The sequence below is a fragment of the Otolemur garnettii genome, unplaced genomic scaffold (genome assembly GCF_000181295.1).
Source record: "Otolemur garnettii isolate 467f Iridium unplaced genomic scaffold, OtoGar3 scaffold00019, whole genome shotgun sequence".
NCBI lineage: Eukaryota > Metazoa > Chordata > Mammalia > Primates > Galagidae > Otolemur > Otolemur garnettii.
In genome coordinates, this window is record NW_003852414.1 from 17,806,375 (window position 1) to 17,834,331 (window position 27,957).

The 27,957-nt window shown below is 42.1% G+C and overlaps 1 protein-coding gene across 1 annotated transcript in view; it reads left to right on the forward strand.

Annotated features, from left to right (window-relative positions):
- Positions 1-27,957, forward strand: part of FAM107B (family with sequence similarity 107 member B) — a 214,780-nt gene that overhangs the window by 65,183 nt on the left and 121,640 nt on the right. Inside the window, exon 2 of the mRNA XM_003786801.2 lies at positions 17,532-17,589. Coding sequence (XP_003786849.1) covers positions 17,532-17,589 — 58 coding nt within the window. The remainder of the gene's footprint in view (positions 1-17,531; positions 17,590-27,957) is intronic.

Sequence of the window (27,957 nt, forward strand, 5' to 3'; positions counted from 1 at the left end):
AGGACATCCAGAAGACTCAATGGGAAAAGAACAGTCTCTTCAATAAATGGTGCTGAGAAAATTGGATTTTCATATGCCCAAGAATGCAAATGTACCTTTATCTTACACCATACATAAACATCAACTCAAATTGGATAAAAGATCTAAATGTAAGTCCTGAAATCATAAAATTCTTAAAACAGACCATAGAGGAAAAACTCCTTAAAATGAGTCATGACAATGGTTTTTTTGGATATTATTAAACCAAAAGCTTGGGCTGCAAAAGTATAAATAAGCAATGGGACTACATTAAACTAAAAAGCTTCTGTGAAGCAAAGGAGACAATCAACAAAATGAAACAACAACCTAGGAATTGGGAAAAATATTTGCAAAGTATCTGATAAGGGATTAGTATCCAAAATATATAAAGAACCATCTCAATAAGAGAATAACTTGATTTTTTAAGTGGACATTTTTTTGTCCTGAATAGAAATTTCTGTAAAGAAGACAAAAAACTGGCCAACATATATATGAGAGGGGCTCAACATCACTAATCACCAGGGAAATGCATATCAAAACCACTATGAGATGGCAGCTCACACCTGCTAGGTTGGTTATTACCAAAAAGTCAAGACATAATAAATGCTGGCGATAGTGCGGAGAAATGAGAACATTGTATACTGTTGAAAGGAATGTAGATTAATAAAGCTATTATGGAAAACAGAATGGGGGTTCCTAAAGAAATTAAAAATAGAACTGCCATTGACCCAGCAATCTCTTTTCTAGGCATATACCCAGAAAAAATGAAATCACCAGCTGATAAAGATACCTGCACTCCCACGTTCATTGCTTATTCACAATAGCCAAGATAGGGAAACAACCTAAGTGTTTATTGATGGATGGAGAAGGAAACTGTGGTATATAATGGAATATTATTCAGCTTTAACAAGGAAGGTCCTGGGCCAGGTGTGGTGGCTCATGCCTGTAATCCTAGCACTCTGGGAGGCTGAGGCAGGTTGGTCTCTTGAGCTCTTGAGTTCAAGACTAGCCTGAGCAAAAGCAAGACCCCACATCTACTAAAAATTGAAAAAAAAAAAAAAAAAACAGACAAGAGGATTGCTTGAGCCCAAGAGTTGGGGGTTACTGTGCGCCATGATGCTATGGCACTCTATTCAGGGTGACAGCTTGAGACTCTGTTTCAAACAAACAAAAAAGAAAGAAAGAAAAGATAAAAAGAAGGTCATGTTATTTGCTGCACATGGATAAACCCAGAGTACCTTATGCCAAGCGAAATAAGCTAGAATCAAAGAAAAATATTGCATGATCTCATCTATATGTAGAATCAATAAAATAAAATAAAAGCCAAATACTGTGTACATAGATCAGAGAATAAAACAGTGGTCACCAGCTGTGACCAGGTGGAGGTGGGAGGAAATGAGAGGAGGTCAGTGGATACAAAGTAGTAGATATGTAGGATGAGCAAACAACATGAGGACTGTAGTTAAGAGTGTGAGAGTGTGATCTTGTCTCTAAAAAACCTGGGTGTTGTGCTGGCCACCTGTATTTCCAGCTATGGGGAGGCTGAGGCAAGAGAATCACTTGAGCCCAAGAGTTTGAGGTTGCTGTGAGCTGTGACGCCATGGCTCTCTACCCAGGGCTATAAAGAGAGACTCTGAGAAAGAAAGAAAGAAGGAAAGGAAGGAAGGAAGGGAGGGAGGAAGGAAGGAAGGAGGATTGTACTAGGGATTTCTGCTAAATGAGTGAGTTTTAGCTGCTCTTGCCACACAAAGCATCAAACAAAACCAAAAATCCACACAAAGGGTAACTATGTGAGATGATAGCTTTGTTAATTTGCTTCACTATCATGACCATTTTAGTATCTATATGCATTCCATAACAACCTTACATAGTCAGTCACCATAAAATTTACGCTTAAACACACAAACAGACACAGACGAATGGGAAGTTAGAATTCTACTTGATAAAAAGATGATAAAGCCTTAAAAAAAATAGGTTAAGGCACTGAGCCGTCAGGTCTCTATGACAGGGTTCACGGCAGATGGTTTGATTTGTAAGATTTCTCTAAAACAGCAGAGACCCCAGTGAAGATCAACCTCACTGCTGGGATTTTCGCCTGGCTCTTCAGAGGGCTTGGCAGTAAACAATCTCTAGAGGTCGCTTCTAGCTACTCCCTCTACCCATTATGGCTCATAAAAGTCACTGGCCACATATTTTACTCCCACTTGGCATGTAAGGGATCAGAGAGGTTAATTGAATAATCCAGCAGCAAGACAATATTCATTCCAAAACCAGACTAGGCCATTTGAAGCTCACCGACCTCTCACTGCCTCACCTTCCTTTGTTGATCAGTTATATACAGCAGAGGAAGAGTGATCGTTTATCTTCCAGATCGGCACTTTGGAGAGTAAACAGGGGCACCATTAATATTTATGCTGAGATGACAGGCGTAAACCATGGCATATGAATACTTAGGCGAAGCGGGGGGAGAGTAAGGTAGTTTTTTTATGAGGGTATCAACGGGTCTTAAATTTGAATTCTACAGGATTTATGGGGTACTTTAAATTTACAATTATTTGTATTGCTTGCCACTCATAAATACCCTCCTGTGCGATTAAGTTGGCTGCTCTGGTGCCCATAGAAAGCATATGGTGCATCACAAGTTTGGACAGTCTGATTCCAAATGTGTTTGATGCCCTTCCTACTCCCAGTCTCTGCCTTCTCAAAGTGATCATCATTAGATAGTTCAAAGGGAAGGAGTCTGGACAGAGGCTAATCTTTAGTGTGCCCCTGGGGTACATCTTTTCCTTGCCCCTCCATCTGCTTTCTCATCCAGAGCAAATTTTTAGCTGAAGTCTAAAGCTACTATGTAGAATCTGAAGGGGAAATCCTATCAGATTGTTGCCCCAGCCTGTTTCTTACTGTGTGGATATAATGACAGAGATTAAACCAAAATTGCAGGATAGCCCTTTGCTTCCAAACCTATAATTGTCTTATTCTCCAACCACCCTTTGGTCTTGGCCAAGTATTGTCTACTCCTGGGAGAGAGGATGCTGTGGGGTAGTGTAGAGTAGGGGCCTGATTTCAGACTCCCATACCAGTCCAGATGCTGCCTACTCCTAGCTGTTTAACGTTTTAAGCCTCCATTTTCTCTTCTGCAAAATGAGGAAGACAATGTCAGTTTCGTAGGGCTGTTGTGAAGAATAGATTAAATATTGAGGGTGAAGGTTTCAGCTCATCTCCTGACATATACTGAGCTGTTGTGATTACAGAAGGTTGGATCCCAAAGCTTCAGTCTCATTACTAAGCAAGACAGGGAGCCTGACCCACTGTGGAACATGCAGAGTGCAGAACTGGTACTGTTCAGGTCATAGACTTTCTCCACTTGCTCTTTTAGGGAAGAGACTTTAGAGGCGTGAGCCAGAGGACAGTGTTCCCTGTGAGAGTACAATTCCATCTCTCTCATTCTCTCATCACCGATAGTAACTGAGATCATATTTTCTGAACCTCAAATTAGAATTTGTGCTCTGGCTCTAAAATGTTTTAGTGATCACTGTCACATGAAATCCAGGAAGTGTGGTTTCCTTACCCAGTGTCTTTTTCACATCATTGGCCATTGGTCAAAAAATGCCTGTGGAAGGAATGAATGGGTCAACCAGTCATCATGGCTGCTGTCACTGGCTCCTGTATCATTTATTGCATACTGTTCTACTTGTTGTGTTTACTCTATCAGTCAAGGTCCCAGCTGGAAGCAGATGGTCCTCAAATTGGAATGATTCAATGGGAGCTTAATAAAGGGACTGTTTATGAGTGTGTGGGCAGGGTGCAAAGATTCTGTGAGAGATACTAGTAACAGAGGAAGAGCTGCTATCACTCCTAGGTCCGAGGGGATGAGAGGAGGAAGCAGAAACAGGAACCTGGAACAAAGAGCCTTTCACAAAGAAGACAGTCGTGCTGGGAGCTTTGGCCGTCAGGGACCTGAAGGTGAAAGCCAGTGGAATAAGCACTTTGACCTCCTTCTCCGCCATCCCTCCTTAGATCTGCTCCTGATTTCCACTGACTGAACCCAATGAGAAGCCAGAGGGCAGGGGAACCATGAAATAATTCATCCACAGGCAGGAGCAGAAGGATGGGGCACGTGAAGGGAGTGGGTACACCTGCTGTGAGATGCAATGTGTGTTTCTTAAAGAAGGAATTAAAAGTGAAAAATATCAGAGGATTTATCTCCTTAAGCAGTTCCCTGTCTGGAAGTTAGGCAAGTATAAGGAAGACTTCTCGGGGAAGATGGCGCATGCCACCACTTCCTCCTTCCTGGCATGTGCCACCTTCCCTGTAACATCTTCCATGTCCTTACCTCCCATCACCTTCAGACGAGGAGGTGTTCTCCCTCAGCGCTTCTGAGAACCCTACCTACTCCAGCACTTTCCAGTTCGTAAGGATTGGTTTCCTTTGCTGGGAACTTCTTGAGGACAGAGGCCACGTGCTGGTCCCCTGGTCTCCCACACTGGACCAGTGGCGCTCACATAACTCAGTCACTGCCTCTGAACGGGTGATATTTCCTGTGAGATGGAGGATGCTGCTCTTCCTTCACAATAAGACCCTCCTTCAGTTTTCTAGATTAAGCCCATAATCCACCTCCTCCCCCAGGAAGTCTCTCTCTTCTCCCTCAGAGGAGTAGGCATGTTCAGACCAACAGAAAGAGGTCAAGGGGCATGGGTGGGTTTGGACATCTGGATCGTGTTAGCAGTGACTGTGGGAAGCAGGAAGGTGTGGGTGGAGAGGGTGGTCAGACCATGGAATGATGTCTGGAAAAAGGAGCCTCTGTTTATTAATTCCTTGTAAAGGAACTTTGGGCATGACTTAAATTCACACTCGAGTTCCTTCCCTTTGTGGAAGCTCTGAGGAAAGAGATACTAAAACAAATGGCATAGAGCCTGCTAGAAAGATTGGAGGCAGTGACAGGAGGCGTGGAAAGGCTGAGCAATTGAAAACAAAACCAAACAAAAACCAAACTCTTTACCAGACTTACTGTTTGTTATTGTTTTGTTCACTTTTGGCCAGCCGTGTGCACAAGTATTTGGGAGTGTACATGCATGCGTGTGTGCTTGTGTGTGTATGCATATTTGTGTGTTTTTGTGGGTATGCATGTTTGTGTGTGTGTGTTTATGGGCGTGTGTTTGTGTATGTGAGTTACCCCAATCTTTATAGCCTAGAAGTCCTTCCATCAGGCTCTATCACAGAGCAAGAATTGGGCAGAGAAACATTTATAGGTAGAAAGGGAGTGAAAATGGAAAAAAAATAACCCTTGGAAGTACTTTTCATTCAAACCTACACTTTCTCACCCCCACCTCCTCCTTCCTTTGCTGAATTTTCCTGGGCACCCCAGGCAGATTTGAAATGGTCTGTAAGGTGAGGCTAGTCCACAAACAATAACTATTTGTTGAGTGATCTCCATGTGCAAGGTGACGGAAGTCTATTCATCGTGTTGATTCTGTATTTGCACAAAAGTGCCTGTTGAAGCCAAAAGATAAACATTGACCTTTATAATTATCTCTTTCCAAATAATAAGAATGTTGAAACTTTCTTTGTTCCAAAGAGCTCAGGACACTTTCAGTGTTCCTCTGGTATTTGATCTGTAGGTGTATTTGACCATGTGGTAGAAAGGAGCCATTGTTCTCTCTGTTTTGTTACGGAGAAAATGAAGTCCAGGAAAGCATGAACTTGGTCAGCTTCATGTAATTATGTTTGACTGGAACATGGGTCTCCTGAGTCTCCTTTTCCATTGAATAACATTGCTTTTCCAAAATGAGGTCAGCGGGGATTCATGGGAAGAATATATATATTTTTAATTATTTCAATCCTGATAGCCTGAAAGATGAGAACTATATACTGATCCTTAATCCTCTCTATGAGATTTTTCCAGGTTTCTTGAACATACATTTTCTTGAGATTCCTAAAAAGCAATGAGTTATGACATTAGTGTAATTAAAAGGGCTGATACAATTAAATTCAATAATGATATTGGTTTGAAAGTTGCATTAAGGGATATACTTAATGAGGGCCCTGTAGATTGGTGGTCTCTCCTTCTCTCTCTCCCCAGTTCTTTAGATGGCTTGAACAACCCCAGTTTAGCATTTCTTTCTGGGATGAATTCTGACCATATTTTAAGTTCATTTGGGCAATTTATAAATAGTACTTTGTGCTGACTCAAGCTTTAGGAAAAGAACTTGGGTGTCGGACCTAAATTCTAAACTTCTTTACTACAGCTTCAGCTTTAGCAAGGACTAGAAAAATGTAGGTTTACAAAAAAAAAAAAAAAAAATCACCACCAAGTTTCCATTTATTCTGGAAGGTTCTACAGGAAACCAAAAGAGTTGTTGGGTGTCACTGCCTAGGGCTGTGACTTTGGCTCACAGATATAATTACAGCTTCTATAAACACCAGGGCTTAGAATAAGTTCTGAGAGGGAGAGTGCTTAGGATATGAAACCCAGAACAGAAATAATCTCCAGGATTCTTATAAAGGCTGTTCATCCTGGGGCAGTTTGAAGCTTCTGACAGCATCTCTCCTCCTTCCCTTCTGCCTGAACTTTGAGAGAACAATAGGAGCCCTTTGGAAACTGTCCCACTGTGCTCCTTCCATGGCCTGTGAGCAGAAGATCTGGTCTTGCCTTTCTTTACAGTTGTGTGGTGCTGAGGCTTAAATTCTTCCTTTGGATACTGGGGGCATCTGTTCTTCCCACTACACTAAGTTATTAAAGGAGTCAAAGGAAATCATATATCAAGTAACATCTTCTAAATGGGGAGGTACCAGATAGATATGAGAAATTACACTAATTTTATGAACTAATATGGAGACAGAATTAAAAATGGTGCTGCAATTTCCAACAAAAACCCCTTCATTCTCTCACACTCATTGTTTTTATAAAATCCTTTTGACACAGTACTGTGTTCTGAATGTTTTTGTCCCCCCAAATTCATATGCTGAAATCCTAATGCCCATGCTGATGGTTAGGAGGAGGGACTTTCAGGAGGTGATGAGGTCATGAGGGTGGAGCCTCCACAAATGGGATTAGCACCCTTTTAAAGGAGGCCCAAGGGAGATTGTTCCCCCCTTCTGCCTGTGACAATGTAACTGAGAAGTTATTATCTGTGAACAAGGAAGCAGGTTCTCACCAGACACTGCTGCCTTGATCTTCTTGGACTTTCCAGCCTCCAGAACTGTGAGAGATGTTTCTGCTGTTTATAAGTCACCCAGTCCATAGTATTTCATTAGTAGCCCAAATCAACTAAAACAGACATCTCTCAAATTGTACATGTTTCTTCAGGGATATGAAGCAGTGTGACCTGAAGTATTTGAAGCCAGAAGTACTAAAACTTCTGTTTTACACAAAAAGATTTTTGGAAGAAAAATTTTTCTTTTTTTTTTTTTTTGAAATGGAGCCTCAAGCTATCCCCCTGGGTAGAGTGCCATGGCATCACGCTCACAGCAACCTCCAACTCCTGGGCTCAAGCGAGTCTCCTGCCTCCGCCTCCCAAGTAGCTGGGACTACAGGCGCCTGCCACAACGCCTGGCCATTTTTTGGTTGCAGCCATCATTATTGTTTGGCGGGCCCGGGCTGGGGATTTGAACCCGCCACCTTAGGTGTATGTGGCTGGCGCCTTAGCCGCTTGAGCCACAGGTGCCGAGCCAGAAAAATTTTTCTTTAAAATAAACATAGTCCATTCACTTATTTATCCATTCATTCAGTAAGTGTTTACAGAGTGCCTGTAGAGTAGAATTAGATGCTTCGAGAAGCTAAAAGTCATGATTCTCACTTGTTACTTACTCATGATCTGTAACACAACCTCCATACTATATATATGTATATATAAATAAATAAAAATTTCAGCTCACCAAAACAGGCTCTCAGCCTAACTCCTGCTATCCTCTAGTAATTTGAGAAGAGTTTACTTTAATTCAGATATTATTTGCGATCATTGTGTAACTTTGTACTTTGGACTAGTAAGTTGATTTATAGCCAAAAGATTGTGTCAAACTTCCCTGAGCAACTGGTTCTGAAATTTCCACCCTGTGATAAATATTGTTTTGTTCCTGTGGTTTTCTTGGCATGAGGCTCTCTAAACCTCAAAACACACAATGGCGTCTGTCTTTTTAAGGGCCTAACAGGGAGGAACAGTTGCTCATTCTAGACCTGGGCCACCTACACACTCTTCCTTACCTTAAAGTTCTGTCCAGTTAATCCCTTCACTAAGGACAACTCTTCAACAACTAGCTATTCTTCCCTTGAAGGTTACATTTTTCCAAAATCAAAATAACACCAGTAAGGAGCTAATGTTGAGGAAGGCAGTATGATATTGCTGAAGAGCAGGTGCCCTGAGCCAGGAAGATGGTGTGAATTCTTGCTCCATTTCAAAGTGTGTGCCCTTAGACAAAGTCTTGCTCCCTCGGGCCCCTCTTCTGTATAAAGGCTGCACAAATCAATGTCATCTACACTGTAGTTGCTCTGACAGTGCTTTTCAATCTTCCTTGTCCAAACTTCCTTGACATTTCAAATTCATCCTGTACATTTGTGTTTATTGTCTGTACCCTTCTGCACTGTGGTCAGATTGGTTTCAATATATACATGAGGTTTTCTCTCCCAAATCTTTGTGTAAAATTGATGCTCCAATAAGATGCCCTCTATAACTCCAGCATACTACAGCATACCTCTAAGATGTGCCGTATTTTTCTGGGTATAATGAGCACTTTTTGCCCAGGTTTTTGAGGGAAAATAAGGATGTGCATTATACTACCTGGGTAGTATATTTTGTTAATGGCACATAAAATTTCTTGTACCTTATATCTGTCTTTGTGTTTTGTAATTATTTGTTACATAAAATTTCTTGTACCATCACATGTTGAAAAATAAATGCTAAAATTCTTTTATAATGCAAAAAATAAGTACCTAAATATAAACAAATAACAATTTTAAGAAAAATTAAAGACTTTTTATACTACAAAAAATAAGTACCTAAACATAAATTTAATTTGAATTTAAAAATTAAAATGAAAACATAAAGACTTTTTATACTACAAAAAAAAGTACCTAAACATAAATTTAATTTGAATTAAAAAATTAAAATGAAAGTTGTTTTTTTTTTAACTGAAAGTTTGGGCTAAAAATGTTGATGTACATTATACACAGTAAAATACAGTACCTATAGTCTAGAAGGATGGTTATTAAGATAGTACTCAAGGCTGAAAATTCTCAATAGGTATGCGTCTGTAAGGACATATTGGCTATTAAAATATTAAAGTCCATTTTTTCCACTAGTACATAGATGCTCCCCTGGATCTGGAGTGGTGCCCATTTCCTGCGTCAGCTCCCCCACCCCAGAGGGGTCCTGGAACTAGTAGATTAAGGCCTATACCCCAGGGACTCCAGGAGCCACCCCTTTCTCACTAGCTGGAGCCCATGCCATTCATGCTGTTAAGTATTTTGAGTGTCCCATGTCACATGCAGTCTATGTAAAGCCCTTGGCATAAGCAAGACTCTCAAAACAGAAGGTATCTTTAATCCGATGGTGGTGATTGGAGTTTGGTTTCCTTGGGAGGAGACCATTGTGTTGTGCATAATTTGAATAGCACCATGACCTGTGGCCAACATCCCTTATTCCTCTGCTTTGGGAGACAGTCTTCTTTCCCTTAGGGAACTTTGCCTTCCTCATTCCATGAGGTTCTAGGGATCTTCCAATCACAGCACCCACTCTCTCCCTACAGTGGCTCCTGGAACAAGTAGTAATTCAGGTCTACAAGGTCAAAGCTCCCAACACTCCCCTGGGAATGGTAAAAGGCATGTGCTTGTAACTCAGGGTAAATGTGTGACCCAAGATAGACCAGCCAGAGACTTGGCCTAGAACTCTGTCTATGGATGTAGGGACCAAGAAGCTCCTTGTCCCCTTTGAAATGTGAGCTGAAATGATGTGACCACAGAGTTCCTGGTGGCTTTGACCATGCGTTGAAGGAAGAGCCTTCTTGGAGGAACTGCTGCCTTATCTGTGCTACCCAGAGAGATGTGTGTGAATATTTATTGCAGGCTGTGTTGCTATGTTAGGCATGAAGCAAAGATATCAAGTAGGTGAACAAGTGAATTCATCCAGCAGTTGTTTAGTAAGAGTTGGAGCTGGCCTCTTTCTTTTCTCTCTCTCTCTCTTTTTTTCTTTCAATAAAACACACCCCCAGGGGCTATCTGGTGGCCTGGCTTTTAATCAGATTACTTGGGGAGTTTGCTGTTGAGTTGTTTGAGTTAGAAGAACTAACATGCATGGAGGAGTCAAAGAAACAGTCAATTATTAACTCACCACCAGTGGGGAGGAGTTTGCTCTCACACCAAGAGCTCTACCACTTACCACCTAAGAGATGCTATCCTAAATCTCTTAGTTCAGGGAGCAGAAAAGACTAGCCAACACTTGTCTCTGCAGACTGCAGAGAAAAAAAAGCAGTGGTTTTATGTACCAGTGCACTAACTCTTTAAAGAACTCCATTCCTCAGGATGTGCTGCTTAGAAAGGGCTTAACAAATACAGCCCCTTGTATATTCTAGGTATCAACCCCCTGTCAGATGAATAGCTTGAAATATTTTCTCCTATTCTGTAGATCATCACTTCATTTTGTTGATTATTTCCTTGGCTGTGAAGAAGCTTTTTGGTTTAATATCATTCCATTTGTCTATTTACAGTTTTGTTCCCTGTGCTTTTGAAGTATTATCCATAATGTCTTTGTCCAGACAAATGTTCTAAAACATTTCTCCTATGTTTTCTTCTTGTAGTTTCACAGTTTGGGTCTTAACACTTAAGTCTTTAATCCATTTTGAGTTGATTATTGTATATGGTGAGAGATTATAGTCAAGTTTCCTTCTTCTGTACATAGATAGCCAGTTTTCCAGGCACCATTTATTTAATAAAGAATCCTGGAATTTACACGACCCAGCCCCCCCCCCCAAAAAAAACCAAAAAAAACCCCCAAGTAATTTGATTAAAAAATGGGCAAATGATCTGGATAGATATTTGTGAAAAGAAGACATACAAATGGCTATCATGTATAAGAAAAAATTCTCAACATCACTCATCATCGGAGACATGCAAATCAAACCACAATGAGCCAATTTTTACCTTTTTTATCAAAAAGATAAAAAATAACAAGTGCTAGTGAGGATGAGGAGAAAGGGAAACTGTTATACACAGTTGGTGGGAATGCACATTAGTACAGCCAGCATGAAAAACAGTATAGAGATTCCTCATAAAACTAAAAATAGAAATACCACATGATCCAGCAACCCTACCACTGGGTATATATCCAAAGGAAAAGAAATCAGGGTGTCAAAGAGATGTCTCCACCCCCACGTCCATTGCAGCACCATTCACAATAGCCAGGATGTGAAGTCAGCCTAAGTGCCCATCACCAGATGAATGGATAAAGAAAATGTGGCATGCCTGCACCATGGAATACCATCCAGATGTAACAAAGAATGAAATCCCGTCATTCACAGCTATGTGGACAGAACGGGAGGCCATTATGTTAAGTGAAATAAACCAGGCTCAAAAAGGCAAATACCCTATGTTCTGACTCACATGTGGTAGCCAAAAAAGTTGATCTCATAGAAGTAGAGAATCTAATAGTGGTTACGAGAGGCTAGGGAAGGGGGAGAGGAAGGGTGAGGTTGATTAATGGATACAAAATTATAATGGGACACGAGAAGTTCCCGTGTTGCATAACACAGTAGGGTGATGGTAGTTAACAATATTTTATTTTTCAAAATAGTGAGAGGAGAAGATTTTGAATATTCCCACCTCAAAGAAATGATGTTTTACTTGATAAATATGCCAGTTTTCCTGACTTGATCATTGCTCACTTATACATGCATTAAAATGCCACATGTACCCCATACTTATGTATAATTATTATGCATCAGTTTAAAAATATAGAACTATGCTTCCTTATCAGGATTTCTGACTTATCCTCAGTCAAGATTTCTCTCTCTTTCTCATACAAACTATTTCCTTGCTTTTAAACATGAAACGAAATACTGATTGTCATTGTTGCCAAACTCTGAGGCAAATGTTATCATTAGTGATTTATGTTAGTTACGTTATTTTCTTCATGTTTTTAAAACGTTTTTCTTTTCTGTTTTCTTTCTTTTTTTTTTTAATTGAATGGTAACTATGTACATTAATGCACTTCTGGGGTACAGTGTGGGGTTTTCACATGCAATCCAAAATACTTCCATCAAACTGGTCAACACAGCCTTCATGTCATTTTCTCAGTTATTGTTTTAAAACGTTCACACTCTGCTCTTAGAAAGATTCACTTGTACCCCTGTAAAATAAACCTCAGAAGTGATCCCTCCAATCCCCCTCCCTCCACCAGTTCCCCCCTCCCTTCTCCCTCCCCACTCCCCATATTCTTAGGCTATTTGGTTATAGCTTTCATATAAAAGGTATAAATTAGTTTCATAATAGGGGTGTGTACATTGGATACCTTTTCCTCCCTTCTTGTGATACTTTGCTCAGAAGAACATTCTCCAGCTCCATCCATGTGAACATGAAGGACGTAAAGTCTCCATCCTTCTTAATGGCTGCATAGTATTCCATGGTGTACATATACCACAGTTTGTTGATCCATTCATGGATCGATGGGCACTTGGGCTTCTTCCATGACCTGGCAATTATGAATTGGGCTGCAATAAACATTCTGATACGAATTTCTTTGTTGTAATGCGATTTTTGGTCATCTGGGAATATACCTAATAAAGGAATTGCAGGGTCAAATGGCAGGTCTATTTTTAGTTCTCTAAGTGTTCTCCAGATGTCTTCCCAAACGGAACGTATTAGTTTACATTCCCACCAGCAGTGTAAGAGTGTTCCCTTTTCTCCACATCCACACCAGCATCTCTGGTTTTGGGATTTTGTGATATGGGCTAATCTCACTAGAGTTAGATGATATCTCAAAGTAGTTTTGATTTGCATTTCTCTGATGATTAAGGATGGTGAGCATTTTTTCATATATCTGTAGGCCGTATGCCGGTCTTCTTTGGAGAAATTTCTTTTCAAGTCCCTTACCCACCCTGAGATGGGATCACTCGTTTTCTTCTTGCTAATATGTTTAAGTTCTCTATGGATTCTGGTTATTAAACCTTTGTTGGAGACATAACCTGCGAAAATCTTCTCCCATTCTGATGGCTGTCTGCTTGCCTTTTCTTTTTTTTTTTTTTTTAATGTCATGTTCAACCAAGTGAATCATGGGAAAAGAAACTAACGTGTATCAAAGTCATACTTTCAACTCACTAAGTGTAAACTCAGGTGTGGTTTTCACTGACTTTTCAATAAAACACCTTGAAATGAGTTCTCGAAGGAGATGTAAGTCACGTGCCACTTGACATTTTGGTTAGTGATGGACCCCAATACAGCGATGGACCCCAAATCAGCACTAGAGACAGATGCTGGTTTATAAGACTATAATGCTACGTTTTCATTGTGCCTTTTCTATGTTTAGATATGTTGATAGACATGATATCCCGCTGTTTTACAGTCACCTCTAGGCTTTAGTTCAGTAACATCCTCTACAGGTTTGTAACCTAGGTGTGCACCAGGCTGTATAGCAAAGTTTGTGTAAGTACACCTGAGGATGTTCACACAATGGCAAAATTACCTCATGATGCATTTCTTGGAATATAACCCTGTTGTTAAGCCATAGATGACAGTCCAATCTGGGGATAAATTTTAATAGTACCCTCTTGGTACCTCATATGGTTGCATTCCATTTAAATGCATTGCAAAGCATGATGATGTGTGAGGTACAGAACCAGAGATCAGCAAGCCTGATCTTAATGCTTTCAGCACTACGGCTCTTATATTAGTATATCAGCTAGGACTTATTCTGCTAGACAGGTCAGAAAAACTGATGGAAATGAATTTGATTAAAAAAGAAATATATACATATGTATTTATAAATACATATTCTTTTTTAATAAAAGGAATGTATTATCTGACTTATGCAGAAAAGCCCAGAATTGAGCTTGCATCAAGCATGGCTGAATTGGGGGCTCAATGAATATTATTAGGACAAACTATGAGTCCACCTCTTGGCTCTACCTTCCATCCTGTGGGCTTCAGTCTGAGCCCCGCAGAGCAAGGTGGTGGCAATAGCAGCACCTTCAAGCTCTACAGTCGTCTCTGGTGTCAGGGCCAGTGTAAGAGTAGGAGTCATATTCCCAGAAGTCTGGGTCACATGACAGCTCAGAACCAATCAGAGCGAGATGCAACAGACAGGTGGGTGAAAGCTTAGGTCATGTGTTCTGCCTCTAGAGTGTGGGGCAGGGGGCATGGAGCCAGCTTCGTGGAGCCTGGGAAACCACAGAAGACCACAGTTCCTTAAGAGTGGGATGAGGTGGCCTTAAAGAGAAAATCAGGACACACTTCCTAGATAGAGACGGAGTGAATGCCCAGCAGCAAAATCAACCGATGTCCACTACAGTTGGACTGTTGTCATTTTATTCTAGCCCTGATGGGAAAAAAGCCACTAAGAACAAATTCAGCAAGTTATGGACTCTCACTGAAGGAAAGAGACACAAGGAACTTGGGAGCTCAGCCTCTTTTCTCTAAATAGGGCATAGTTTATACTGCCAGAGACAGATGCTGGTTTATTCTGTGCTGAGAGCTCTCTAGCCAAGAGGGTTCCAAGCACCCTTCCCTCTGCAGAGTGTTGGGGGCTTTGCAGCTCTTACTGGTTAAAGAGAAACCTTGGGAAAAGACTGAAATAGAGCAATACATATGTTTAGAGGAGAGAGCTGTTATTCACTATTCTGGAATTCAGGGCAATAAAAAAGTAAACAGTCTTATTGGCTCAAAAGGGGGAATCTTTTCATCTCTGAAACAACTTTATTTGAATTGTTTTGGCATCTCAGGAGATTTTCCCTGTGGCTGTATTATAAAATAACTCCTCGTGTTTTCATAATACACTCGTCTGTTGGGCCTTGTGAAATAAGGAATTACTTGACACCTTTAGTTGCTATGTGATGAAGCTTTTCTATAATTTATGTGTCCTTCAGTATACTATGTAATTCATACCCTTTTAGACTATGTAACTTTAGAAGCAATTTTCATTGAAATTTCTTATACCAAATAAATTTGAGATAATTAGTCAGAAGCTTTGTTGACCCAAATTGCCCGTGCCAATACAATTTTACAGGTTTTAAAAGTAGGACACATTTCTGGAACTGGTCTTTGATGATGACCATTTGGACATGATTTTTGGTTTTGGAAAAACATTTGTTCCCAACCCAGGTAAAATCAATTCCCTTCTGAGTTGATTCCAATAATGTTTAATGAAACTACTCTTTATAAATTGCAAGTGACATTTCTTTTTTAAAAAATGTTATTGATACGTGATACCTGTCCTATTGATGGGGTACATGTTTGTATTTTGTTATGTACCTTGAATGGGTAATGATAGCGTCAGGGTACCCGGGGTGTCCATTACTTTGAGTATTTATCATTCCTAAGTGTTGGGAACGTTTTGGGTCCTCTCTTTAGCTATTTTGAAATATGCACGACAGTGTTGTTAATTAAAGTCACCCTACTCTGCCGTCAAACCTAACAACTTATTCCTTTTCTCCGTATACCCATTAGCCAATCTTGCCTCATCTCCCTCCAACCCTCCTCAGCCTCTGTTGTCATCATTTATTCTCTACTTCCACAGCATCAACTTGTTAGTTCCCACACAGGAGTGTGAACAGGCAATATTTGTCATTCCGTGCCTGGCTTATTACATGTCACCCAGTGATCATCGTTCCATCCCGTTGCTGCAAATGACAGAATTTCCTTCTTACTTAACGTCTGAATGGCTTTCCATTCTGTGCCTACACCACCCATATGTTGACAACACTGTCGGTTGAGTTCATAGCTTCGCTATTGTGAGTAGGTCTGTGATAAACATGGGGGGACAGGTACCCTTTGATAGATCGATTTCCTTTGAAATAAACATTTTTTAAAAATCTTATTAAATGAACTCAAGAGTCTGGTGGATTCTGATCCAGATGAGATATTACCTAAGACCTGGCAAACTTTGAGCAAATTTGAAAGTGTTCTTGTATTAGAAAATATCAGGGTTTTTTTTCCCTTTTTTTGAGACAGAGTCTCACTCCATTCCATCACCCTGGGTAGAGTGCTGTGGCATCATAGCTCACAGCAACCTCAAGCTCCTGGGCTTAAGTGATCCTCTTGCCTCAGCCTCCCTAATAGCTGGGACTGCACATGCCTGCCATAACACCTGGATGGTTTTTCTATTCTTGGGAGAGACAGGGTCTCACTCTTGCTCAGGCTGGTCTCAAACTCCTGAGCTCAATCCTAAGTGCTAGGATTACAGGCGTGAGCCACCAAACCTGGCCTCAAAGTATCAGTTTTTGAGTTCCACAGTCCCTTTATGATTACAGAATAGCCCCCGTTTTTATTTATGGGACCCCCACACCCATGTGCTTTATTATGGTCTAGAATGTCTTCTATTGAGTTAATTTCTTTCTTCTTCTTCTTCTTTTTTTTTTCTTTTTGCCCGGGCCTAGGTTTGAACCTGCCACCTCCAGTATATGGAGCCAGTGCCCTACTCCTTTGAGCCACAGGCACTTCCCTGAGTTAATTTCTTAAAAACAACAGACTATGCACAGAAAGTATGTTAGGCTAGGAAGGAAACTGAGTAGACATCTGTCTGTGGTGTAATTCAGGAGCCATTAGACAGAGCCTGCTTAAGATTAAGATTCCGTAGAGATAGTTCAGAACAGGCACTTGACAAAGATTAAGATAGATGAGTAGAAATAGTTCAGAATAGGCACTCGACAAATACCTGTTCAATGAAGGGAAAAATAAATGAATGGATTGGCATGAAGTCATCTTGCAGACAAATTAGAAAAGTATCATTTAGACATTCCTCTTAATTTACCTCCCTCACTTTCAGCAGGCTCCACTTTTATCAATGTTTTAGCAGTGACAATTGTCATTAAAGAATATCACACCAGGACTCAGAGAAGAATGTGTGTCCACCCACCTTCCCAGAGATAAAAATAACTGAATGGCAAGAGAATTTTCTAAAGTATATGACTCACTCAGCTCCTTGAATTGAGAAAAGTAAAGCTTTCTTTGTGGCGTAATTTCTATCCTATGGAGAAAGCCATCACCATCACACTAAGTCATGAGTGCCCCCAAATGTATTAGTCACAGGGGGACCTGAATTGTTCTACCCCAAGGACACTATTCATAGGTGCCACCATGTAAATGGCGCCCTGGAGTTGTGTCAACTGACATCCCCCCCCCCCCAGTTATTCTACTTGAAATCTATTGTTGAATTTGTAGCTGGTCCAAAACCTCAATTCTCTAAAGCTTGGTCCAAGTTTTTCAGGTCTTGATCTTATTAGGAATTAGGAAGTTTACAAAAAGTGTTGCTTTACATTAATGCATTATTTTTTACTTTCTCCTTGCTTTTCTGATTTGTGGGGCTGGAACTTAGGAAGAAGGATTTCAAGAAGAACCTAGAAGCCTCGAGTTGGAGCAGAAGACGGCGTCAGGTAGGGTAACTCAGGGTGACTCCTCCTTTTCTGGGTGGCCAGCGCTGACAGCGGGTCTCAGAGCCTCCCAAAGCCTTGCGGATTGCAAAGGAAAATCTGTATGTTCCAAATGATTGGAAACTGGACGAGAAACGCGGCATGTGATGTATTCCAGGCGCAACATCTGGGCGATCTGGTCATGATGCAGATGCCTTTGTCTTCTTTCTTTTGTTGATTACAGTTCTTCACGAACAAACACTTAACACAGAAGCAGATGATGATAATGACAGAGAAATTTCAACTTGAATAATACTAAAATAAGGAGTGTGGTTATTTCTGGAAATATGGTCATTACGGAAAACATTATTTAGTTAAGTTTGCCGGGAGGTTTTTTTTTTTTTTAAACGTTAGTAGCTAAAGTATGCAGCTTTGCCGAAGTGATTAACCCTGTGATAGGACTGCCTACAAGATAACATGGAAAGGCACACATAGTGAGTTGATAACTTAGATGTATGATTAAGATCAGAAATGATAATGAGATGTAATGGGCATAAAAATAAACATCAGTAGCATGGACCTAATAATAAGGAAAGCTCTGAAATCTGAATACTCTCAGCCTCTGTTTCCAATGGCTTTTAATTTACGTTTCCTGCAGTGCAGTGTAAGAGGATGATGCCAGATGTGTCTACTGCTAGCAGAAGGTCAGGTGCTTACAATTTAATGCAAATGGGGGAGCAGGATTAAGAAAATGGGAACGGTAAGGAAAAGATTGTGCAAACAGAGTCACCTGCTATAAGAAATGTGGCATCTTCTCTGGTGTGGATGGATTGAGTTAAGGTTCTTGGGGCTGTTGAGATGGAGCAAAGGTATTTCATGTGCAGAAAGGATAGAAATTTGGGGGGGGGGGTAGGGAGGGAATACTATGGACTGAATTGTGTCTCTACTGTCCCCAAGTTCAAATTCATGTGCTGAAGCTCTAATTCTCCATGTGGTGGTATTTGGAGGTGGGGCCTTTGGGAGATAATTAGGTTTAGATGAGCCCATGTGATGAGATTAATGCCTTAGAATAAGAGAGACAATTTTTTTTCTCTCTCTCTGCCATATGAGGACACAATAAGAAGGTGGCCATCTGCAAGCCAGGAAAAAAGAAGAGAGAATTAGCAATTAGCCAGCCCCGCCATTTCCTTCCACCCTGTCCCCTCATTTAAGTTGCCTGAACTCCCTTAAATGGGGGGAACCTGCAGCCTTAGGGCCACAGGTGGCCTTCTGGATTCTTGAGTGCAGCCTTTTGACTGATCTTTTAATAAAGAGATTTGTTCTGTTAAGTTTGGATTCAATTGAGGGGTCGCATTTGGGGATCTAGAGGGCTACATGTGGCCTTGAGGCCACAGGATCCCCACGCTCCGATCCTCTCACAATTCACCCACAGGTTTGGGCTCAAACCTCCCTGACCGTCTCCACATTCTTCCCAAGCATTCATCCTCCCATTTTTCATTTTGTTCCATCGTGGGTGTTCCAGTCCAAAATCATCTTTCTGTTGGTCTGTGGTTTATGAACTTATTGTGTCCTAGAGAGCAGGAATGATGCCGGTCTTGTTTAAGGGTGTCCCTAGCACCCTGGACAGTGCCTGGCAGACAGTGGTCATTCAGTAAATTCTGAAGTGGCTCACTTGATCTGCTACATGCACACGCTCTTTTCCTCTCGGCAATGGGGACGCAGCTGGGGTGGGTCTTCTATGGGCCAACTTGATGCCTATTTTAGATTTCTGTGTTATAAAAAAGAATAAGACATGGAACTTGCCCTCGAGACAATAAATTATGTTTGCAACAGGAAGAATAAATGGAAAAGTTTGATAGAATCAAAGTGCTGCTGGGAACCGAGGAAGGGGCATTTAATTTGTGCTGGGAAGGAGGATCAAAGGAGGTGCCGTGGGGCTGATGGTTCTGGGAATGAAGTTTGGAGTTTGAAGGAAGAGGCCTGGGCAGAGTTGGAGCTTGCAAATCACGCCTTTGCAAAGGGTTCTGGGTACCCTTTTTGTACACTCATCTTTGATTTTCAATTCCTCAGCACGGCAAGAAGGCTGGGAGAGTGGGGGGTCATTACCCCGTGTCAATGCAAATTCGACCGAGCCGGAGACTTTGAGTTTCTCAGCTGCTGTTATAAATGATTTTATTTCCCCTCTTGGTATAGTGTCTGCCACGGGGCAGGATATAGAATGTGCTGGAAGACAGACAAAAGTAAGGGGCTTGGGAGCACCAGAGAAGGGGGAGAAACCCAGTTTGGGGGATCTAGGATGCTTTCTGGGAGAATGTGGCATATGAGCTGGACCTTGTAGGACAGGGATGAAATTCATTTGCAATGAGAGACACATTATCCAGGGTATTTATAAGGTGAAAAGCAAACGTTGTAAATTGAATCCAAAGTGATACCTGTTTGGAGTTCAGCCTGTGTGTCAGGAGGGCAGCACTGCTCACCAAGGATTTTCTAAGATAGGACTTGACCCTGCTGAATTCTCCCATGACATCTCATGGGGAGAGATTAGCCATCCTCTTCTCAAAAATCTTCCAGGCTGCCCAATCTTTAGATCCTCAGAGCACATTATGAAAAATCCAGCAGAACAGTCTAGATTTCCCTCAGCAAATACATTTGGAGTTAGACATCCCTGGGAAAAGAAATTACACAGAAAAGGGCCTGGCGAGGTGGCTCACGCCTGTAATCCTACCACTCTGGGAGGCTGAGGTGGGTGGATTGCTTGAGCTCAGGAGTTCAAGACCAGCCTGAGGCAGACTAAGAACCTGTGTCTACTAAAAATAGAAAGACTGGGAAGAGGGGATATGAGAGAAGGGAGGGTATTTGGGGAGACCTCACCTAGTGTGCATGATGCAATGGTACATGTCAAAACCATTAAGAAATGAGTATAATTATGATGGATGTGTTACTTGGTTCAATGTAAACATTTCACATTGTATATCGAAGCAGTACCCTGAACCCCATAAATGCATCAGTGTACAAAGTTATGATTTAATAAAAAATAATTAATTATAAAAAAATTAAAATAGACTAGCCAGGCGTGGTGATGGGCATGTATAGTTCCAGCTACTTGGGAGGCTGAGGCAAGAGGACCAGCTTGACATAAGAGTTTGAAGTTGCTTTTAGGTGTGATGTCACAGCACTGTAGCATGGGGCAACTGGTGAGACTCTGTCTCATAAAAAAAAAAAGAAAGAAAGAAACTATGGAGAAAAGGAGGAACAAAGCTTAGTCAGAAATAAGAATCCTGATTTCTTTGTGATCAGCTGGTATGGTTTTAGATTTTGGCATGTGAATAAAGAGCTTACTTCTCTGATTTCTTAAAAAATATATAGTAATCCTCTATGTGGAAATTTCAAGCTGAAAAATGCGGTGTTTCTCACAATTTCTTTCTTTCTTTTTAATTTTTTTGGAGACATAGTCTCACTTATGGTCACCCTGGGTAGAGTGCTGTGGCATCATAGCTCACAGCAACCTCAAGCTCTTGGGCTCAAGTGATCCTCTTGCCTCAGCTTCCCAAGTAGCTGGGACTACAGGTGCCTGCCACAATGCCTGCCTACTTTTAGAGATGGGGTCTTGCTCTGGCTCAGGTTGGTCTGGAACCTGTGAGCTCAGTCAATTCACCTGCTTCAGCCTCCCAAGGGCTGGGATTGCAGGCATGAGCCACAGTGCCTAGCCCCCATTTCTCACAATTTCTAAAAAATGCTGGGATCCTCTCACGTGGGGGCTTGCTATTAGGCCCCTCTTCCTTACCCGGGGTTTATTCCCCAGGGCAGACCTTTGCAGCATATCTTTCCTTAAAGCACTTGTGTCTCTGGTTTTAGTCATTTGATTCCGATCTCTCCTCCATAGTAACTATTCTTTGAAATCCTGTTAGGTGTAAGTTGTGTCTACTCAATTATTTGGAAAGTTTGGACACAAGACAGTATGGTAGAACCCTGGTGCCCACTCAGACTCAGGTAGTGTTTCCCCTCGACTCTGCGGATATATTAGTTCCATAGATATATTAGCCCATTTATAACAAGTATCGATTATGGAGTATCTATTATGAGCTAGGTATATTGGTAGGAATTATGCTATATAGCCACACACTGCTTGATGACAGGCACATGCTCTGAGAAACACATCATTAGGTGATATCGTCGTTGTACTAACATCAGAATGAACTTACACAAGCCTAGATGGCACAACCTGCCACACACGTAGGCTACAAACCTGGCCAGCATGTCACAGCACCGCAGACTGCAGGCAATTGCAATTGTAAGAATCTGTGTATCTAAACGAATCTCAACATAGAAAAGGTGCAATGACAAGCCAGTATTATCATCTAACAGTTCCACCATTGTGCATGTGGTCTGTTGTTGGCCAACCCGTCATCATGTGGCACAGGATGATATATGCAGTGGTAAATAGGACAGATCCAACTCCCCTTCCTGGAGCTTAAGGAAAAGGAGAAATGCAGCCATTAAACCAATAAAAATGTAAGTCACAGAGAAACGTCAGCTTCCAACAGGTGTAATGTGAATTTTAGAGGCAGCAGGGTGCTGGGGTTGTCTCGCTCATGGAGTTTATATTAATAGTCAAATGCGGCCTGGAAAATGTGAGCCCAGAGGGCCGAGGTGAAAGGCAGGACACAGGACGTGCTGAAGCAGAGATGTGAGCAGGAAATTTGGGGGTACCAGGGAGCTGAAAGGAAACTCAATCTGGGGGATGCAGGAAGTTTTCTGAGAGAATGCGACAGGGGAGCTGCGCCCTGGAGAACAGATAGGAACTTCATTTGTGCAGAGAGATGTTAGCTGGGGTATGCATAAAGTGAATACCGAACACTGTCCACTGAATCCGAACTGATACCGGTTTGGAGTTCAGCCCATTGTTTTCTGGCTGGTGACCTAATCCTTAGGTGTCTGCCACTTTATCCTGAGGTCTATAATTTATACTTGCAGGGGCCACATGGCAGGGCAAGGACAGACTAATTAGGAGTGTGGTAATCTTTACCACCCCCACCACCTGCCTCCCGCCCTTTGGTAATTCAGTCTAGATCACTTTGAGGGTTTTCTTAGTAAGTGACTTGTCTGTCATAGGTAGAACCCTGGTGCCCGCTCAGACTCAGGTAGCGTTTCCCCTCGACTCTGCAGATATATTAGTTCCATAGATATATTAGCCCATTTATAACAGGTCCCCCTTAATGTGATACAGCCTTGGTGGCTGTCAGTGGGTGTCCCGTTTCAGCAAGAGAAGCGCTGGGCAGTGCCTGCAGGTAGATGATGCTGACCTTTGTCCCCGCCTGCCATTTCTGAGTCCTGCTTCTCCTCAGTGGGGCGCTCCCCTCACCACCTGTGGTTCCAGTTTCTCTCCCAGCAGAGGGGCATGACTTGGGCACGTACACTTTGGTATACTGAACCACCTCTCATCAGCCTATTGGTATTTAAAGCCCGGATCTACCTAAGGAATAGAAAAATGTGTTGGTTATTAACACAGTTATGCAACAATTACGCCACATGGTCCGTTAGCATAGGAGGCCCCTGATCAGGAACGCACATCAAAGAGTCCCTTAGACTCTGAGTACCCTAAGAGCAGGGATTGAATCATTCAAAGATGAGGTGAGGTCCTTTATTGAAATGTACCATTTTTTTTTTTTTTTTGAGACAGAGTCTCACTTTGTCACCCTCCGTAGAGTGCTGTACCTTCATAGCTCATAGCAACCTTAAACTCTTGGACTCAAGCAATCCTCTTGCCCCAGCCTCTGAAGTAGCTAGGACTACAGATGCCTGCCACAACACTTGGCTATTTTTAGAGATGGGTTCTCACTCTTGCTCAGGCTGGTCTCGAACTCCACATGCCTCAGCCTTCCAGAGAGCTAGGATTACAGTCATGAGGCACTGTGCCCAGCCCTAAATGTGCCATTCTAAAGATACATCATAGCCAGGCACAGTGGCTCATTCTGTCATGCCAGGACTTTGGGAGGCTGAGGCAGGAGGATCACTTGTGGCCAGGAGTTTGAGGCTACAGTTAGCTGTGATCATGCCACTGCACTCCAGCCTGGGTACAGAATGAGACCATGTAATCTACAAATAGATAAATAAATAAGAAAGATGCATTGCAATCCTTTGATATAATACATGCATTCAGTGCAAAAATAAAGGAACGTATACAAAACTGAACCTAGGCTTTGCTTATAACTCTGCATGGGGAAAAGGAGTTTCAAGGGCCTGAAAAATGATCATCAGTTGGATGGAAACTTTGTAGAGGAAAATTTTCCTGTACTTAAGCATTCCTTTGATGTAATCAGGTGTGTTGTCCAGATAATAGAGAATAAACCAGCTGGGCACAGTGGCTCATGCCTGTATTCCCAGCATTTTGGGGAGGTTGAGGTAGGAAGATCACTTGAAGCCAGAAGTTCAAGGCCAGCCTGGGTATCGTGGTGAGAACTAGTCTCTACAAAAGAAAAATAGAAAAATTAGCTGAATGTGGTGGTGCTCTCTTATAGTCCCAGCTACACAGGAGGCTGAGGCAGGAGGATGGCTTGAGCCCAGGAGTTCAAGGTTACAGTGAGCTCTGATGACACCACTGTGTTCTAGCCTGGGCAACCCTGTCTCTCAAATAAACTTAAATTAAACAAAGATGCTTTACTATTAGTGACAAGGAGAAGGCTATGGATATGATGCTGAACAGAGGGAAGTGTGTGTCAGTGGAAAGGCATCATTCAAAGCCTCGCATCATGACTCTGAGGATAAGCCAGTTACTGGAAGTGGTTGAGGACAGGGAATGGCAGTGGTTTGCCTCTTTTCACCTGGGCTTATGTTTCAGTCCTCAGCAGTTGCTAAATCAAAAGGCCTCTTTACTTCTGTATTAGTCAAAGTTCTCCAGAGAAACAGAACCACTAGGATATAGATAGAGAAAGAGACTTATTATGAGGAATTAGTTCACATGGGTCTGTGAAGTCTCACAATTTGCTGCCTGCAAGCTGATGGCCAGGAAACCTAGATACTTTTTAGTGGTGCAGTTCTAGCCCAAGGCTTGAGAACTAGGGAACTCAAAGGTGTAAATAAGTTTTAGACCAAGGTCAGGGGAAACTGATGTTCCCAGCTCAGCAGTGAGAGGGCCAATTTCCCCTTCTTCCACCTGTTATTCCTTCAGGCCTTTGACAATTTGGGTGCTGCCACTTACACTGAGGAAGGAATCATCTTTACTGAGCCCCCTGACTCCAGTGCTAATCTCATCCAGAAACATGCTCACACTGAGAAATAATGTTTAATCTGGGCACCCCATGGCCCAGTCACGTTGACACATAGAATTAACCATCATACTCTCCCCGAGTGGCTTCTCTCTCTCCTTTTCACCTTTCCATTGAATGTGCTTCTTTTCCAGAGCCTTCCATGGTTACTCTGCCTCTTCATTTCAGAGAGAACATTTTTAAGATAAGACTTCATTTAATCTCTTCTCAGTCCACTGAAATGATCTCGAAACGACAGGCCAAGCACCATGCCTGTGTACAGCAGCTTACAAAACCAAAAAAGATGAAAATTGAACATTTCCTTTTTAGTGCAGAGACTCAAGTTTATAGCTAACACATGCAAACAATCTCTTACTAATTTTATCTGTAGCTAAATGTGTAGAAATCAAAGAGCACCATTTTTCTAGAAAGAAGGAGATTAGCAGTCTTTCAGAGGTGACACATAACATCTTCTCCCTCGAGTTCCTTCCCTTGTGGAAAGGAGCCAACTATGTCTTCTTGAGAGAATTCTTTTTGAAAATGAGTTGCATCCTTTCTGGTGGCTCTGTTGGAAAAGAAGAAAAAAACCAAAATGTGTTTGAAATGTGTGGACTCCATCCTGCCATCCTTCTCACCCAGACATTGCTTTAGAAACGGGCCAAGTATTTTTGAGTGCTGAAGTAACTTTCAAGTGTGTATAAAAAGTCAAGAAGACTTTCTGGAATCCTTACTATCTTTTAGGTTGCACTCACCGTGGGGCTGCCAGGGCCCCAAAGATTACCACACTAGGTCCCTTGAAGGAAGAACCGTGCAAGTTGGAGCCATTTGAAGACAGCCAGGGTTTCATGAGAATACTACCCCTCCTTTTTTTTTTTTGGCTAAATGTCACCCAGAGCCCAGTGGGGCCCAGCACATTTTCAGAGTTGGCTGTTTGTGTCAACTACATTTAGTTTCACTTCCTGTGGTTGATAAGTTTCTTAAGTGTGAAGTAACAAACCCCAAACGGTTAAAATCCTTCAGCTTAAAAAGGATGCAATGAAGAAAAAAAAAATGTATGTATTTTTGTAACTTCTACGGGGAAGTGAGACCCAGGTTCCCCTGAGCAGCCCCTGGGGGTGCACAACTGAGGCCAGCCTCTCTGCGGGGAGGTCCCCTGCACTCAGAGGTCAGGCCTTCTTGCCAGGCACCTCGGGAGGCGACAAAATGAAACCTATTTTTCTGATACAATTCAGACAAACGGTCTGCTTTCCCTTTCACATCATGGGGGAACAGTCAAAGTGAGGGTTCCACCGGAACCAACTCCACCGGAATCACCCCCTCCTTTGATTTTGCAGGGAAGTTAACTCATCTTCCACACAGACTTCCCAGGCACTGGCTAAGGAGTGAATTTAAAACTGTTCAGGTAGGGAAGTTGGCAAAAAGGAAGGATAGGTTTCTTTGATCCTGAGTTTACTTTGTTTCCAACCCCTGAACTGTAGTACAGATGGGGCTAAGGGCTAAGGGCTAAGGGCTCACAGGCCTTCCCTAGGGAAAACCCTACTGGCTATGGTCAGTGCTTCTCAGCAAAGACCTGGTCCTTAAACTCCTTTATGGCATGTTTTGGCCCACAGTTCGCTTGCTTTTAGTTGGTCTTTGCCTTCCAGAAGGTAAGCACCAAGAAGGCAGGGACATTTGACCATTTTGTGTCCTGCTGCACATGTAAAGAGTGACGGGGCAGAGCCAACCTGTAGCAGGTACTCAGTCAATACAGGAACAGACGCTTGTTCTTTTTAAACTCTTGATGAAGCAGTTCCATGGGGTGGAAGCTGAACACTGTGACTTCTTCTTTTTGGGTTTTTCCCCCTCCGCTCCCAGCACAATGCTTGGAATATGTAAAAATTCAAAACTAATGTTTGCTTGACCAAAGTGTAAATAGCATGAACACATGGGCAGCACCTGTGGCTCAAAGGAATAGGGTGCCAGCCTCATACGCTGGAGGTGGTGGGTTCAAACCCAGCCCCGGTCAAAAAGCTGCAAAAAACCCCCATAATAATAATTAAAAAAATAGCATGAATGCATGAGTGAATGGAGTCTGGTTGACAACCCAGCTTGAGATACAAAGGCTGTTGTTCCTTTGAGTATTTAAAAAACATGCGGCAAACCATGATTTCGTGGGGAATCAAAGGTGAGTCAGACATGGGCTTTCTTACCTTCAAGAAGTAAATTACTTTCTCTGCCTTCCCTTGGCCCTAGGACAGGTGGGTCTGACGGTTCACGGGAAGCCTTTTACTAGGGAAAATGCGACTGAGGGTTGAAGAGCATGTTCAGCAAAGAGTCAATCCCTAAACTCTTTGATGAGACTTAATTATCAAACCTGTATTTAAGTCTAAAGAATCTTGCTCTTTTGTTGCTATTATAGCGATTCGTTGTTCACCATCAGATAAATTCTTCTCAAGAAGTGAAAGTGACAACATGCTTGTAGCTGGAAATTGACCCAAGGAACACAGGCTTGTGAAAGTGATAGATCGATTCCCTATTCCAAGAATATAAAAAAATACGGGACCAGAGGCCATGGGCTCTAAGATCACGTATTTATTGAGTAAAGAGAATGTGTTTCTAGAATGTGCTTATAGGTTTTGTGTTGCCAAGTGTGAGTAGGAGGGGAAAGTTGTTTTTGTTTTGTTTTGTTTTTTCTGCCCTAGGTGTTTCCTACCTGTTAAATCAGTTGGAAACGCCCTAGAACCCAATGAGATGTTTCTCTGGTGATCAGGAATGGGGGTGATGTTTGTTTTTGGCAGGAGTGGTTATGCTTAGGGGCTGAGGCAGAAGGAGACTGTGCGGGTTGTCTGTCACAGAGGTACCATGCGGCTTCCAGCCCACTGCCATTTTGCAGTGAGAATGTGTCAAGCTAATGAGATACAGTTTCAGTGTTCTCAGCCCTCTTCCGGGCCAAACATTACCACCCCTGCCTCTGGACCTCAGCGTCTGTCCTCCTCAGGGTTATCTGGAGAGCAATCTCTCTGCTTTGCCCTCTCTCCATGGGCAGAGAGCTAACGGTTCCTAGATTTATTTTTTAATTCAGGAAATTCGATAGACCACCAATTGTTCATAAATGGAAAAATACAAATACAAATAAAAATGAGAGTTTGGTTTAGTCCTCTGTGTTCAG